This window comes from Nerophis lumbriciformis, linkage group LG26 (assembly GCF_033978685.3).
Source record: "Nerophis lumbriciformis linkage group LG26, RoL_Nlum_v2.1, whole genome shotgun sequence".
In the NCBI taxonomy this organism is placed as follows: Eukaryota; Metazoa; Chordata; class Actinopteri; order Syngnathiformes; family Syngnathidae; genus Nerophis; species Nerophis lumbriciformis.
In genome coordinates this window covers 6,994,883-7,011,716 of record NC_084573.2, presented here as the reverse complement: position 1 = coordinate 7,011,716, position 16,834 = coordinate 6,994,883, and the positions used below count along the sequence as shown (strand labels likewise).

General features: G+C 39.9%; 1 protein-coding gene across 1 annotated transcript in view; it reads right to left on the bottom strand.

The window, feature by feature from the left end:
* Positions 1 to 3,146: 3,146 nt before the first annotated feature.
* The window catches only part of LOC133623526 (uncharacterized), a 92,648-nt gene continuing 78,960 nt past the window's right edge, over positions 3,147 to 16,834 (bottom strand). The window contains exons 4-6 of the mRNA XM_072916119.1: positions 15,838 to 16,015; positions 13,475 to 13,798; positions 3,147 to 5,110 (exon numbers count right to left, since the gene is read on the bottom strand). Of these exons, the coding sequence (XP_072772220.1) occupies positions 3,666 to 5,110; positions 13,475 to 13,798; positions 15,838 to 16,015 (1,947 nt within the window). The 3' untranslated portion in view covers positions 3,147 to 3,665. The remainder of the gene's footprint in view (positions 5,111 to 13,474; positions 13,799 to 15,837; positions 16,016 to 16,834) is intronic.

The window sequence follows — 16,834 nt, the reverse complement described above, 5'->3', positions numbered from 1 at the left end:
AATTTCCTTGACCCAGCCACACACAAAGAAATAGTAGACCTCCATGCTTTTTCTAGTTTTATCATGTAGAATGATGTCTGGAGCACCAGATAGTTCGACATGTCTGGGAACATAATCCTTGATATCACTCAACAAATCTATCTTTTTTGAAAAAAGTATAGGGGTAAATTCCATTGCATGGTTCGATTTTTTCCTTGTTTCTGTGTCAGGTTCATACACTGATAACATCTATTAAACAAGACAAGAAGCAAAGAATCAAACAGAGACAGAATTCAATTTGGACTCAATATTGAGGAGAGTCGCCTGTACACTGTACCCTTGCACAGTATCTCAGCACGCTCTGGCGAAAGATTGTACTCCTCCTTCTTTATTTTACTTTCTCCGACCACATGACCACAGCTGTTTCTAAAGGACAAAGGTCGTAAACAGTTCACAGAAAAGGTCGTAAACGAGTTTAAAAAGACGTTTGTAAAACAGTTCAAAAAGGAGGTTCAAAAAGAGGTCGTCTGGAAATTGGGCAGATCCTGCCTTCTCTCCGCTTTGAAGTCCTTGGGTTAGAACAATATATTTCTGTTGATTACCATACATGAGAGAAAACAGAACACCTTAATTTTGCTTCCCCCTTACACGGTGGAATTTTACAAGCCTTCTTCTTGGTAGGTTTGAAAGACAGCTTTTGTTTCTCACCGGGCACTCAAATGTAACACAAAGTTTTTGTGATAACATAGAAACAATTATTCTAACAATCTGCTTTTAGTGGTAAGATCTAGGCCCCTTGCATACGCAGATAGTGCACACTCTGTTTGCTTCACAGTAGCCATGTTGGTTTGGTGGCCCACCACTTCACTTAAATCCGTATAAAACTCACATGTCTGAATACAACCTATACGGACCACGGGTTAAGAAACACTGGTCGAGGATAGGACGGCACTTTATTGTCATGGCACGTATAAAGCACAACAAAATTACATTTTCAGCACAGACCCTTTCAAGAGTAGACATGCATTGTGCAGGGAAGACCGAACAGGAATGCTGGTGGGTGCCCCGTAAAGGTGGGAAAATGGTAAACATGGGGTGGGGGGAGAAGAAGAGAAAAAAAGCAAGTCCCAAGCTAAACTCCAAGGGGGGGTTAGCTAGAGACCAGAATAAACCTCTATAGCATATATACATACAGTATTAGGACATACAACTCGAGACTTGCATGAGGGGTAAGGGGACGGGCATGCCAGCTTTTAGGGGCGCTGCTCCGTTTTCCATCAAACCATGTGGGGTGAAGCGTCAAAGGCGAGGGATGTGTGGCATGTATTTTGTGTGGATACATTTGTGTGTTTAAGCCTGCAGAGTGTCTCTGTTCTTTAGGAGAGTCTCGAAGCAACGACCAGGCCAGTTCACTAGCAGCCAGGGGGAAAAAAAACTATCCAGATTAGAATGTTTGTTTTTGAGAATTCCTATAAAACACGTTAAACGTTACACTAAAATTGTCTATGTCCGGTTTTCAAATTCATCATACTTCGCCATGCAGAGCACAAGGCGTCTCCAAGATGTTGTCAAGTTTCCGATTTAGTCCAAAATCGGAGTTCTGCCCGCATCTTCCAATCATTTATGGCAGCTTCGGGGTACTACGAACTGCTGCCAGTGTCTTCCAATTTGTCGACACACCTTAGCAACACTTCCTCCTGTTGTCATGGCGACAAATAGGTAGATATCTTCAACAGCCTTGACAGAAAAGGTCGCCAGGAAAGCGACACTCCTCATCTCCCAAGAATCCATCGTGTGTCCAGCAACAGCTTTTCGGTCTGGAGGAGGCAGGTCCCTTCGACCCCCGAACCCGAGATCTTGTAAATTTCGTTAAGAGGCCAGTTGATCAATTTAATTGTTTAGATTTGAAAGAGCAATGCAAAAGAGGTAAGGAGAAAGTTAAGACAAAACAAAGAAGCAAGCGGGAGAGATAGGGGAGATGGAAAGGGAGCGTCTGTTGATGCCTTTTATTTTGTGTTTTTTGACCTCGTCTTCACCTTCGTCGTGTGCATCCTTTCCAGAATAATCTCGTTTCCCCTTTTTATTGCACAGGGATTTTATTTTTTGTATGAAGTGCTCTGACAGTAAATGCACCAAACATTTCCAGCATGCAATATAACAAGTAAAGGCGCAAACCCATTACAATATTTATGTTATCTTTAAAGGGGAACATTATCACAATTTCAGAATGCTTAAAACCATTAAAAATCAGTTCCCAGTGGCTTATTTTATTTTTCGAAGTTTTTTTCAAAATTTTACCCATCACGCAAAATCCCTAAAAAAAGGTTCAAAGTGCCTGATTTTAACCATCGTTATAAACACCCGTCCATTTTCCTGTGACGTCACATAGTGAAGCCAACACAAACAAACATGGCGGAAAGAACAGGAAGCTATAGCGACATTAGCTCGGATTCAGACTCGGATTTCAGCGGCTTAAGCGATTCAACAGATTACGCATGTATTGAAACGGATGGTTGTAGTGTGGAGGCAGGTAGCGAAAACCAAATTGAAGAAGAAACTGAAGCTATTGAGCCATATCGGTTTGAACCGTATGCAAGCGAAACCGACGAAAACGACACGACAGCCAGCGACACGGGAGAAAGCGAGGACGAATTCGGCGATCGCCTTCTAACCAACGATTGGTATGTGTTTGTTTGGCATTAAAGGAAACTAACAACTATGAACTAGGTTTACAGCATATGAAATACATTTGGCAACATCATGCACTTTGAGAGTGCAGACAGACCAATTTTCATCAATTGATATATTCTGTAGACATACCCTCATGTCAGCAGGCCAGGGAAGCTAGGGTCGATATTCTTCTCTTGATCATCTTCGGGACGGTGTGAGCCAAGACATCCAGGGGGTTTAGCTCGCTCGTCTACGGGAACAAACTGCCGCCATTTCTTGCCGTGCTACCGAGGTCCTTTGTCCCTGAATTGCTCACACACTCCGGCAGATTCAATGGGGGTCTGGCGGCAGATTTCTTTGACTTTATCGTTGGAAATGCATCTGCTTTGAGTGTCGCAGGATATCCACACATTCTTGCCATCTCTGTCGTAGCATAGCTTTCGTCGGTAAAGTGTGCGGAACAAACGTCCAATTTCTTGCCACTTTCGCATCTTTGGGCCACTGGTGCAACTTGAATCCGTCCCTGTTCGTGTTGTTACACCCTCCGACAACACACCGACGAGGCATGATGTCTCCAAGGTACGGAAAACAGTCGAAAAAACGGAAAATAACAGCTGTTTTGACTCGGTGTTTGAGAAAATGGCAGATTGCTTCTCCGAGAGCGAATATTAGAAAGGCGTTTAATTCACCAAAATTCACCCATTTAGAGTTCGGAAATCGGTTAAAAAAATATATGGTCTTTTTTCTGCAACATCAAGGTATATATTGACGCTTACATAGGTCTGGTGATAATGTTCCCCTTTAATGGATCGCTGTGAATTAAAACTAAAATCACTGTATTCAACATTAAAATCCATCTAATGATTTCTTCTCCCACCTGTACCTAAAGGAAATAAGGTGGGCTGGCTGGGTCCAAACTGGGTCCAGACTAACATGCATCGGGGTAAAGTCCGGACTTAAGAAAAAGCCGTGCAGTAGACCTTTAGGAGTTCATCCAAGGAGGACTTCGAAAACTATTATCCGCCATTGTGTGTTCTCATGTGTCTTTGCATATTACTTTTGTTCGAGAATCTTTCGTCGCACACTGAACAACTGAAAGGTTTTTCTCCCGTGTGCGTTCTCATGTGTGACCGCATTGTTCCCCTTTGAGAGAACTTTTTCCCACAGTCCGAGCAATTGAAAGGCTTTTCTCCCGTGTGTGTCCGCACGTGTCGATTCAAATCACAGGTTCTAACAAAACCTTTTGCACAAACAGAACAACTATAGGGAGCGTCTCCTGTGTGTGTTCTCATGTGTGTTTGCATATCATTTTTGTTTGAGAACCTTTTGCCACACACTGAACAACTGAAAGGTTTTTCCCCCGTGTGCGATCTAATATGTGTTTGCATGTTGCGTTTGTTAGAGAATCTTTTACTGCACACTGAACAACTGAAAAGCTTTTCCCCTGTGTGTGTTCTCATGTGTGACAGCATAGTTCCCCGTTGAGAGAACGTTTTGCCGCAGTTTGAGCAATTGAAAGGTTTTTCTCCCGTGTGAGTCCGCATGTGCAGAGTCAACTTAGAGTTTACCACAAAGCCTTTCGCGCACACAGAACAACTGAAAGGTTTTTCTCCCGTGTGCGTCCGCATGTGTGTTTGCATATTGCGTTTGTCAGAGAATCTTTTATCACAAACTGAACAACTGAAAATCTTTTCTCCAGTGTGTGTTTTCATGTGTGACAGCAATGTTCCGCTTTGAGAAAAACGTTTGCCACAGTTTGAGCAAATGAAGGGTTTTTCTCCCGTGTGTGTTCTCATGTGTGACAGCAATGTTCCACTTTGGGAAAACCTTTTGCCGCAGTTTGAGCAAATAAAAGGTTTTTCTCCGGTGTGCGTCCGCATGTGTCGAGTCAAGTCAGCGTTTATAACAAAGCCTTTCGCACACACGGAACAATTGTAGGGAGTTTCTCCTTTGTGTGTCCTCATGTGTTTCTGCATATTACTTTTGTTGGAGAATCTTTTATCACACGCTGAACAATTAAAAGGTTTTTCTCCGGAGTGTGATTCTATATGTACATTAACGGGTGACGTTGTGTCCTCACTATCTGATAGTGGAGCTAAGAGCTTGTCTGCTTGTGATCCTCCACAGTGGTCTCCATCAGCTTCTGTTGTCATGTGTTGTGATGAGCTGCTTCTTGAAGGTTCCACGGCTCTGTTCTCCTCACTTGGACTGTGATGAAGCTGTGAGGACTCAGGTGGTTTGTCTTCATGGTCTTCAGTCTTCACAGAAATAATAGTCAGTGGAAACTTGGTGAGATCAGCCTCTTCCTGCCCTAGAAGACAATCTCCCTCCCGAGTGTTCCACACTTCCTCCTCTTCCTCTTTAAGGTGGGGGGGTTGTGGCTCCTCCTGCTTCAAAGTGGAGCTCCCCTCCAGTGACTTGGGAAACGGCTCTTCTTGACGACCAAACAGCTGCAGGAATTCTGCGGAACACAAACAAAACAAATACATTTGAACTCAGACATGTCATATATGAGTGAAGATTAATCACACCCTGAGTATTGAACGATCACTCTGTTCTAAGCTTGCCCAGCTTGTAGGATTAATGTGCACAGTTCAATATCTTCGCCCGCATCTTCTCCTCTTTGTGCCGATAACAAGGGGAGCCCGCTGGTCTTGCTACACCATCTCGGACAGAGCTGGGCAAATATTTGGACTAGGGGGCCACATTGAGAGAAAAAATTTGTCTGGGGGGGCAATGTGTATGTGTGTATAAATGATATATACACATTTAGCTGTAAAAATCTGCTGTACAGTTGATTTTCAAGGTAAAAACTGATTTTCAAGGCAAAAACAGATTTTCAAGTTAAAGTTGATTTTCAAGGCAAAAACTGATTTTCAAGGTAAAAGTTGATTTTCAAGGCAAAAACTGATTTTCAAGGTAAAAGTTGATTTTCAAGGCAAAAACTGATTTCCAAGGTAAAAACTGATTTTCAAGGCAAAAATTTATTTTCAAGGTAAAAGTTGATTTTTAAGGCAAAAACTGATTTTCAAGGTAAAAGTTGATTTTCAAGGCAAAAACTGATTTCCAAGGTAAAAACTGATTTTCAAGGCAAAAATTTATTTTCAAGGTAAAAGTTGATTTTTAAGGCAAAAATTTATTTTCAAGGTAAAAGTTGATTTTAACGGCAAAAAATAAATTTTCAAGGTAAAAACTGATTTTCAAGGTAAAAGTTGATTTTCAAGGCAAAAACTGATTTTCAAGGCAAAAACGGATTTTCAAGGCAAAAACGGATTTTCAAGGCAAGAACGGATTTTCAATGTAAAAGTTGATTTTCAAGGCAAAAACTGATTTTCAAGGCAAACACTGATTTTCAATGTAAAAGTTGATTTTCAAGGCAAAAATTTATTTTCAAGGTAAAAGTTGATTTTCACGGCAAAAAATTATCTTCAAGGTAAAAACTGATTTTCAAGGTAAAAGTTGATTTTCAAGGCAAACACTGATTTTCAAGGCAAAAACTGATTTTCAAGGCAACATTGATTTTCAAGGTAAAAACTGATTTTCAATGCAAAAAATTGTTTTTAAGGCAAACACTGATTTTCAAGGTACCGTATTTTCCGCACTATAAGCCGCACCTAAAAACCACAAATTTTCACAAAAGCTGACAGTGCGGCTTATAACCCGGTGCGCCTTATATATGGAATAATATAAATATTTATTTTCATAAAGTTTCGGTCTCGCAACTACGGTAAACAGCCGCCATCTTTTTTCCCCGTAGAAGAGGAAGCGCTTCTTCTTCTATGGTAAGCAACTGCCAAGGTAAGCACCCGCCCCCGTAGAAGAGGAAGCGCTTCTTCTTCTACGGTAAGCAACCACCCGCCCCCGTAGAAGAAGAAGCGCGCGGGTATTACGTTTCATTTCCTTTGTGTGTTCCATGTTGATATACGACTCCATGCGCGCCCACATCACAGATGGTGTCAAAAAACAAGTGAAGCACACAAATACAACACTCGCCGTCATTCCGGGTGGATTAACCAAAGAACTCCAACCGCTCGATATTGGTGTCAACAGGGCATTTAAAGCACGACTGCGAACGGCGTGGGAACAATGGATGACCGAAGGCGAACACACCTTCACTAAGACAGGGAGACAGCGCCGGACGACATACGCCAACATCTGCCAGTGGATCATAAATGCCTGGGCGGATATTTCGGTCACAACTGTGGTCCGAGCTTTCCGGAAGGCAATGACTTCGACGAGACGGAGCCGGCCATTTTGGATCCCGTATTCGCCCAACTTTTTAATTCGGACACCGAAGGAGAAGAATTCGAGGGATTTATGAATGAAGAATAACTTCAGAAAGTGAGCGTTATGTTTATTTTGTGTGTTGTGACATTAACGTTCGAGCAACATTAAGTTATTGATGTTATTGCTCTGCACTATTTTGAATTTTACTATGTTTGTGATTGCACATTTGCACATTACCGTACATTTTGGGAGTGAACAGAGTTGTTAGAAGGCTGGTTTTTAATATATTATTAAAGTTTGACTGACCTATCTGACTGTTTTTTTGACATTCCCTTTAGCGCAGTTAGATGCGGCTTATAACACGGGGCGGCTTATAGGTGGACAAAGTTTTGAAATATGCCGTTCATTGAAGGCGCGGCTTATAACCCAGGGCGGCTTATGGTGCGGAAAATACGGTAAAAGTTGATTTTCAAGGCAAAAACTGATTTTCAAGGTAAAAGTTGATTTTCAAGGTAAAAGTTGATTTTCAAGGCAAAAACTGATTTTCAAGGCAAAAAATTATTTTCAATGTAAAAGTTGATTTTCAAGGCAAAAACGGATTTTCAAGGTGAAAGTTGATTTTCAAGGCAAAAACTGATTTTCAAGGCAAAAACTGATTTTCAAGGTAAAAGTTGATTTTCAAGGTAAAAGTTGATTTTCAAGGCAATAACTGATTTTCAAGGTAAAAGTTGATTTTCAAGGCAAAAACTGATTTTCAAGGCAAAAACTGATTTTCAAGGCAAAAACTGATTTTCAAGGTAAAAGTTGATTGGCGTTGATTTTCAAGGCAAAAACTGATTGTCAAGGTAAAAGTTGATTTTCAAGGCAAAAACTGATTGTCAAGGTAAAAGTTGATTTTCAAGGCAAAAACTGATTTTCAAGGTAAAAGTTGATTGTTGTTGATTTTCAAGGCAAAAACTGATTGTCAAGGTAAAAGTTGATTTTCAAGGCAAAAACTGATTTTCAAGGTAAAAGTTGATTGTCGTTGATTTTCAAGGCAAAAACTGATTGTCAAGGTAAAAGTTGATTTTCAAGGCAAAAACTAATTTTCAAGGCAAAAACTGATTTTAAAGGTAAAAACTGATTTTCAAGGCAAAAACTGATTTTCAGGGTAAAAACTGATTTTTCCACATTCACCCATTCACACACACACTCACACACTGATGGCGGGAGCTGCCATGCAAGGCGCTAACCAGCAGCCATCAGGAGCAAGGGGTGAAGTGTCTTGCCCAAGGACACAACGGACGTGACTAGGATGGTAGAAGGTGGGGATTGAACCCCAGTAACCAGCAACCCTCCGATTGCTGGCACGGCCACTCTACCAACTTCGCCACGCCGTAAAAGTAAAAGTTGATTTTCAAGGTAAAAGTTTATTTTCAAGGCAAAAGTTGATTTAAGGCAAAAACAGACTTTCAAGGTAAAAGTTGATTTTTAAGGCAAAAACGGATTTTCAAGGCAAAACTGATTTTCAAGGTAAAAACTGATTTTCAAGGTAAAGGTTGATTGTCAAGTTAAAAGTTGATTTTCAAGGCAAAAACTGATTTTCAAGGTAAAAGTTGATTTAAAAGGCAAAAACTGATTTTAAAGGTAAAAACTGATTTTCAAGGCAAAAACTGATTTTCAAGGTAAAAGTTGATTTTCAAGGCAAAAACTGATTTTCAAGGTAAAAGTTGATTTTCAAGGCAAAAACGGATTTTCAAAGTAAAAGTTGATTTTCAAGGCAAAAGTTGATTTTGTGTGTTTGGGTCCCTTTTTTTCGGGAACACTAATACCAAAAGTCACAATGTCCGATATAATTCTAAAAAACTTATGACAGATCACCTCAAAAAAATGGAATTAAATTTTACATTTTTTTTACTGAATGGCACATCCGAAATGTACATTTAAAATAAAGAAAGTGGGATTTACAATATTAACTATGAACAATAAAACACTGAATATTAACAACATATGAACGTCGCTCCTCTTTTACATCTCAGAGCAGCTCCTCCATAGACATCTTTTACAATCAAGCAAAACAAAACAAACAGCAAAATACGAAAGCAAAAGGTAATAAACACCTACAATATGATATATCATCGCTTTTACGCAGAACTTTGTTGTAAAAATCTGCTTCCGCATCTGTTCCTGACACATGCGTTTGGGGTTGGCTGCTCTGAAAACAAACCCCGCCCACTCTGCTTTGTTCCTGGTCTGAGCTGCTGTGACGTAGATTACCGTAATAACTTGTACAACACGCCAAAGCGCAGATTTCACCCATTGAAATACTTTCTATAGTTCAAGACCTACGGTCATTTAAAAACAGCACTGCACGTCATAATGGCGGCTACAGTTTTGATGTTAAAGGTCTAAAATAGTTATGTAGAACGTCCGGCGGGCCGGATTGAAAATCTTAATGGGCCGCATGTGGCCCGCGGGCCGTATTTAGCCCAAGTCTGATCCAGGATGTTGTGTTCTGGTAAAAGTCACTGGTGTCCATAAGGGCCGATGGTGCCAAATAAAAGCAAGTAAAGTTAAAAAAATAAATAAATACAAAAACATGGCTGCAAGGATGAGGACAAAGGTCGTTTGCATCTAACAACTCTGCCTCTCAAAATGTCTTGTTTTCAAAGGCAGCAAAAATAATGTCTAGAAGATAGATCTGTAAATTCCATTCATTATTTTATCAGGTAAAAAACTAATTTACGGTAGATTAAAATCTATTTTGCAAAAGTGACATGGCCAGGAGGGCAGTAAAAACAGGTGTCATGAATACATTTAACAATTACGCTTGGGTCGCATTTTACTGCACGGATCGTTCTCCTAAGATGCAGCAGGAACTCCGGAGGCAAAGTGCAGGTAAGACGATGATTCATTCTCATAAATCAATAAAAAAATACAAGAATACAAACAAGCGTGCCGATAGCATGGGGAGCTAAGGTGAAACTTAGCACAGGAACGAAAAGATAATCAGGAAAAGGCACCAGAAGCAAGATATACACAAACCTAACTTGTTGCTTACAGCAAACAAGACAGGCAGGAATAAATAGCTTTCTGATTAGTGCCCGGGAGCAGTTGAGCGTCCCGAACACTATTCAGAGGCAGGTGAAAATAATCAGCACCCATGACAACCAAGAAACACAAACCCAGGGGTGCTGAAACAGAACTAAGGGAGTCTTAAACTAAAACCAAACATGATCCGGGCAACAGATCATCATATCGACAACAACAAAAACAGGGGCAATCACACACTATATATAGTTAGAAAGTGTTTCAGTAAAACCAATTTAAAGGGGAACATTATCACCAGACCTATGTAAGCGTCAATATATACCTTGATGTTGCAGAAAAAAGACCATATATTTTTTTAACCGATTTCCGAACTCTAAATGGGTGAATTTTAGCGAATTAAACGCCTTTCTAATATTCGCTCTCGGAGCGATGACGTCACGTTGTGACGTCACATCGGGAAGCAATCCGCCATTTTCTCAAACACCGAGTCAAATCAGCTCTGTTATTTTCCGTTTTTTTCGACTGTTTTCCGTACCTTGGAGACATCATGCCTCGTCGGTGTGTTGTCGGAGGTTGTAACAACACCAACAGGGACGGATTCAAGTTGCACCAGTGGCCCAAAGATGCGAAAGTGGCAAGAAATTGGACGTTTGTTCCGCACACTTTACCGACGAAAGCTATGCTACGACAGAGATGGCAAGAATGTGTGGATATCCTGCGACACTCAAAGCAGATGCATTTCCAACGATAAAGTCAAAGAAATCTGCCGCCAGACCCCCATTGAATCTGCCGGAGTGTGTGAGCAATTCAGGGACAAAGGACCTCGGTAGCACGGCAAGCAATGGCGGCAGTTTGTTCCCGCAGACGAGCGAGCTAAACCCCCCTGGATGTCTTGGCTCACACCGTCCCGAAGATGATCAAGAGAAGAATATCGACCCTAGCTTCCCTGGCCTGCTGACAAGAGGGTATGTCTACAGAATATATTAATTGATGAAAATAGGGCTGTCTGCACTCTCAAAGTGCATGTTGTTGCCAAATGTATTTCATATGCTGTAAACCTAGTTCATAGTTGTTAGTTTCCTTTAATGCCAAACAAACACATACCAATCGTTGGTTAGAAGGCGATCGCCGAATTCGTCCTCGCTTTCTCCCGTGTCGCTGGCTGTCGTGTCGTTTTCGGCGGTTTCGCTTGCATACGGTTCAAACCGATATGGCTCAATAGCTTCAGTTTCTTCTTCAATTTCGTTTTCGCTACCTGCCTCCACACTACAACCATCCGTTTCAATACATGCGTAATCTGTTGAATCGCTTAAGCCGCTGAAATCCGAGTCTGAATCCGAGCTAATGTCGCTATAGCTTGCTGTTCTATGCACCATGTTTGTTTGTGTTGGCATCACTATGTGACGTCACAGGAAAATGGACGGGTGTATATAACGATGGTTAAAATCAGGCACTTTGAAGCTTTTTTTAGGGATATTGCGTGATGGGTAAAATAAAATAAAAAAACTTCGAAAAATAAAATAAGCCACTGGGAACTGATTTTTAATGGTTTTAACCCTTCTGAAATTGTGATAATGTTCCCCTTTAAAAACAAGTACAGGGCCCAATAGAAACCGTTTCCCGATCATTCAAAATGGACTGAAATTCTCCCAAAGTGATCAGTTCGGGTAGCCTCAGACTCTTTTGTATTTCAGTCCAGGACCACGGAGCAGCAAATCTGAAGGCTCTTTTTTTTAACCAAGACTTGTGTTGATTAACTCTAGGAAGCAACAGGCCAAGGATGTCCTCCGACCACAAACTATTCAATCAATTACAGGTAGGGGGAAACCCTGTCTACCTTCATTTGACCACGTCAGGTAAGGGGGGAGAGGCCGACAGGTCACAACTAGGGCTGAGCAATACGGAACAAAGAGCAATACGGACCAAAAATCATATCTTTATATATTTCGGCTGAATATTGATATACGATATGTATCACGATATTTTTTTTCCCAGAAAGTGAATTTAGACAAAGTCCAACCCAAATGTGCGTGTCAAGTTGTCAAAACGTCCTTTTCTGGAAATGTTAAAGTTGCATATATATATATATATATATATATATATATATATATATATATATATATATATATATATATATATATATATACATTTATATATTTAAAATATTTAAAATCCTTGAAAATAACATAAGAATAGTAAAGTATCAACAAGAGGACAAACACAAGACATATATATACTCTATTAGCCACAACACAACCAGGCTTATATTTAATATGCCACAAATTAATCCCGCATAACAAACACCTCCCCCCTCCCGTCCATATAACCCGCCAATACAACTCAAACACCTGCACAACACACTCAATCCCACAGCCCAAAGTACCGTTCACCTCCCCAAAGTTCATACAGCACATATATTTCCCCAAATTCCCCAAAGTTACGTACGTGACATGCACATATAGCGGCACGCACGTACGGGCAAGCGAACAAATGTTTGGAAGCGTACTCACAGTACTGTGTCTGCGTATCCAACTCAAAGTCCTCCTGGTAAGAGTCTCTGTTGTCCCAGTTCTCCACAGGCCAATGGTAAAGCTTGACTGTCATCTTCCGGGAATGTAAACAATGAAACACCGGCTGTGTTATCCGGCACAACAGTCAGGGGGTGCATTCTACGGCGGGGGTGCGTTATCCGGCACAACACCTGCCGCAATACACCGCTTCCCACCTACAGCTTTCTTCTTTGCTGTCTCTATTGTTCATTGAACAAATTACAAAAGATTCACCAACACAGACGTCCAGAATACTGTGGAATTTTGCGATGAAAACAGACGACTTAATAGCTGGCCACCATGCTGTCCCAAAATGTCCTCTACAATCTGTGACGTCACGCGTTGACGTCATCATACCGAGACGTTTTCAGCAGGATATTTTGCGCGAAATTTAAAATTGCACTTTAGTAAGCTAACCCGGCTGTATTGGCATGTGTTGCAATGTTAAGATTTCATCATTGATATATAAACTATCAGACTGCGTGGTCGGTAGTAGTGGGTTTCAGTAGACCTTTAAATGTAGAGTATATGTAGAATATATTTATATTATTTATATATTATATATATAATATATTATATATATTATATTATTTATTATTATTCTTGTCTATTGTGAGCGAACTGTGGTGCTGAATTTCCCCCAGGGATCAATAAAGTACTTTCTATTCAATTCTAATACCGGTATACTGCCCAGCCTGACTAATAACCCAGCAATCAAGTATATCTCCACCCTGGATGTATTAGATCAGTGGTCCCCAACCTTTTTGTAACTGCGGACCGCTTGAAAATTTGTCCCTTGGACCGGGGGGGGAGTGTTTGGGTTGGTGCACTAATTGTAAGTGTATCTTGTGTTTTTTATATTGATTACATTTAAAAAAAAAAATAAATAAATAAATGTTTTTATTTATTTTTTAAATTTCTTGTGCGGCTCGGTACCAATCGATCCACGGACCGGTACTGGGCCGCGGCCCGGTGGTTGGGGACCACTGTATTAGATGATATGTGGATGTTGTGCTTACTTGGACTGTGATGAAGCTGTGAGGACTCAGGTGGTTTGTCTTCATGGTCTTCAGTCTTCACAGAGACAACAGTCAGTGGAAACTTGCTGAGATCAGCCTCCTCCTGCCCTAGAAGACACTCTCCACCCTGAGTGATCCACACTTCCTCCTCTTCCTCTTTAATGTGGGGGGACTGTGGCTCCTCCTGTTCCTCCTTGATAAGTGCGGTTGGTTCCTCGTCTTCCTCTTTAAAATGGGGGCGCTGTGGATCCTCCTGCCTCAAAGTGCAGCTTCTCCCCAGCGGCTGAGTGGGACGTTCCGGACGTCCAGTCAGCTGCTGGGGGTCTGAAGGACAAAAACAAAACCAGCCCATTTTAACTCAGACATTAGTGATGGGTCCGGCAACACCGATGCATCGGCGCATGCGTCGAGCTCATAGAGCAAAACCCTGTGTCGGTGCGCGTACCGCTTTTAGAAAGTCACGTGACCGATCATGAGCTGTTTTGGTCACATGACCGATACGCGAACTGTGTTGCACTCCCTCCTCCTCTGTGCCCTGTGAGCGGCTCTTTTCTACAGCCGGAGAAATAATAACTAAGAAGAGAAAGCGTCTAAAATTGAATACATTGGAAAAACTGTTTTTTTAAATAAAAATGTGTAAAAAAAAATAAAATAATTTCCAGGTCCACAAGCATCCTCATTCACAACACGTTCTCTTAGATTTCCATGTTATGATACATGTTCACATTATTTATTGACTGTATCTAAAAAAGATAAAAAATATATTTTTATTTAAATGAAGTTATGAAATAATCCTAAATGAAATACAATGACTTGGTTTATATTATTGTATATACTAGGTCATAAAAACAGTGTCAGTTGAGTCGGTCCATAGGTTGCCTGTAGGGATTTTTAATGTCCAGCAGATGTCAGTATTTAGTGACACAGTTTCGACACAGTATCAATACAGTTTTTCAATGTGTCGAAACGCTTCATGACGCCTCATCAACCCATCACTATCAGACATGGTAAATATCATGTAGTCCATTAAATAAACATTTTTGTAGAGTGTGATGGGAATACGTAGAACGTACAGTACAGGCCAAAAGTTTGAAAACACCTTCTCATTCAATAGTTGTTTTTTTCATTTTCATGACTATTTACATTGTAGATTGTCACTGAAGGCATCAAAACTATGAATGAACACATGTGGAGTTATGTACTTAACAACAAAAAAGGGGAAATAACTGAAAACATGTTTTATATGCTAGTTTCTTCAAAATAGCCACTATTTGCTCTAATTACGGCTTTGCACACTCTTGGCATTCTCTCGATGAGCTACAAGCACACCTGTGAAGTGAAAACCATTTCAGGTGACTACCTCTTTAAGCTCATGGAGAGAATGCCAGGAGGGTGCATACATGTGAGAATAGTGTGAGTATATGTGATTAGTATATTTTTTTCTTCTTCTAATCAGCCTGACCTAAGCCTTGATGTGATTAACACATGGTTTCATTCGACAAGGGTTATCCTGTTAAACCGTAAGTAGGTTAGATATAATTACTGAATACGATTTTTTTTAAAGAGTTAGATCACTAATTCAGTGTTGATATCTGAGTGGGCCCCTCTGTAAAGTTAAAGTTAAAAGTTAAAGTACCAATGATTGTCACACACACACTAGGTGTGGCGAAATTATTCTCTGCATTTGACCCATCACCCTTGATCACCCCCTGGGAGGTGAGGGGAGCAGTGAGCAGCAGCGGTGGCCGCACCCGGGAATCATTTTTGGTGATTTAACCCCCAATTCCAACCCTTGATGCTGAGTGCCAAGCAGGGAGGTAATGGGTCCCATTTTTATAGTCTTTGGTATGACTCGGCCGGGGTTTGAACTCACAACCTACCGATCTCAGGGCGGACACTCTAACCACTAGGCCACTGAGTAGGTAGTGGAAAAGTTGGGCCTTAAAGTAAAAAAAAGTTAAGAACCTCTGATCTACAACACGCTGAAGGAAAGTCAGTCACCTTTATGTTCTTTTCATAAATCAACTGTTGACTACTTTGCTTATTGAAAGATGATTGACAATAAATGTTAAAAAACTTATTGATGCATGTAGGTCAGAATCAGGAAGTGAAATTAGCCATGACACTATATATTGATTATTAAATAGAATATATTTGGTGACTGTGTGAGTTTTGTGTAAACATGTTGATACACATTGTTACACACTGAGAGGAACATCAACCTCATAAATATTGTGCGTCTCAAACTGTCTCGTTTTCGTCCCCAAAAGGCAATTCGCCTTCCTATAGACAATCTATTTAAGAATAGTGTTAATAAATAAATATGACGTTAGTAAAGATGTGAGAGTAAGAAGTAAACAAACCTGTTCTGTGTAACACAACTTGATGTTTCTTGAAAACAGCGTCCAGTAGTTGATGTTGTCGCTCCTTCTCCTCTTTTGTTGGACAAAGTTCCTCCTCGTACTCTGCTGTCGTTCTTTCGCACATTTTCACACAATCACAACACTTTACACTCACACTTGATCTCTGCTTAGCGATGTGTTTTCATCACTTCCGCCTCTCTTTGTTAGCGGCTAACACGCTAAGCTAACTAGCAAGCTAAGCTAGGAGGAGAAGCGTGCGCTCAGACTAATGTATCCGAATACAAACAACTATTAAATATGTTAACTCTATTAAACGACATAAAAGAGTACACGTACCCACTAATTAAGGAGAACACAGTACTATAATAACCACAAAAACGTCTTCTCCACTAAACGCCATTTTGGTTCTTCCTCGTCCTGTTTTGTTCACGCGCAGTTTTGTCAGATCTCGCGAGAGAAACCAGCAACCTGACAGTTCCAGTGCGTCCGTATAATACATTTTTTATTTTTTTATTTTATTTTATGAACCCTTATTTATAAACTGCAACATTTACAAACAATCGATGAATAATAATAATCAAAATAAGTACAAAAACAGTACAAATCAGCGCCAGGGGGTTGCAAACTCAATAAAATAACTAAAATAGAATGCAATATATATATATATATATATATATATATATATATATATATATATATATATATATATATATAACATATATACAGTATATATATATATATATACACAACATATATACAATATATATATATATATATATATATATATATATATATAACATATATACAGTATATATATGTATATATATATATATAAAACATATATACAGTATATATATGTATATATATATAACATATATACAGTATATATATGTATATATATATATATAAAACATATATACAGTATATATATGTATATATATATATATATATATAGTATATACGTATACATATATATATGTATATATATATATACATA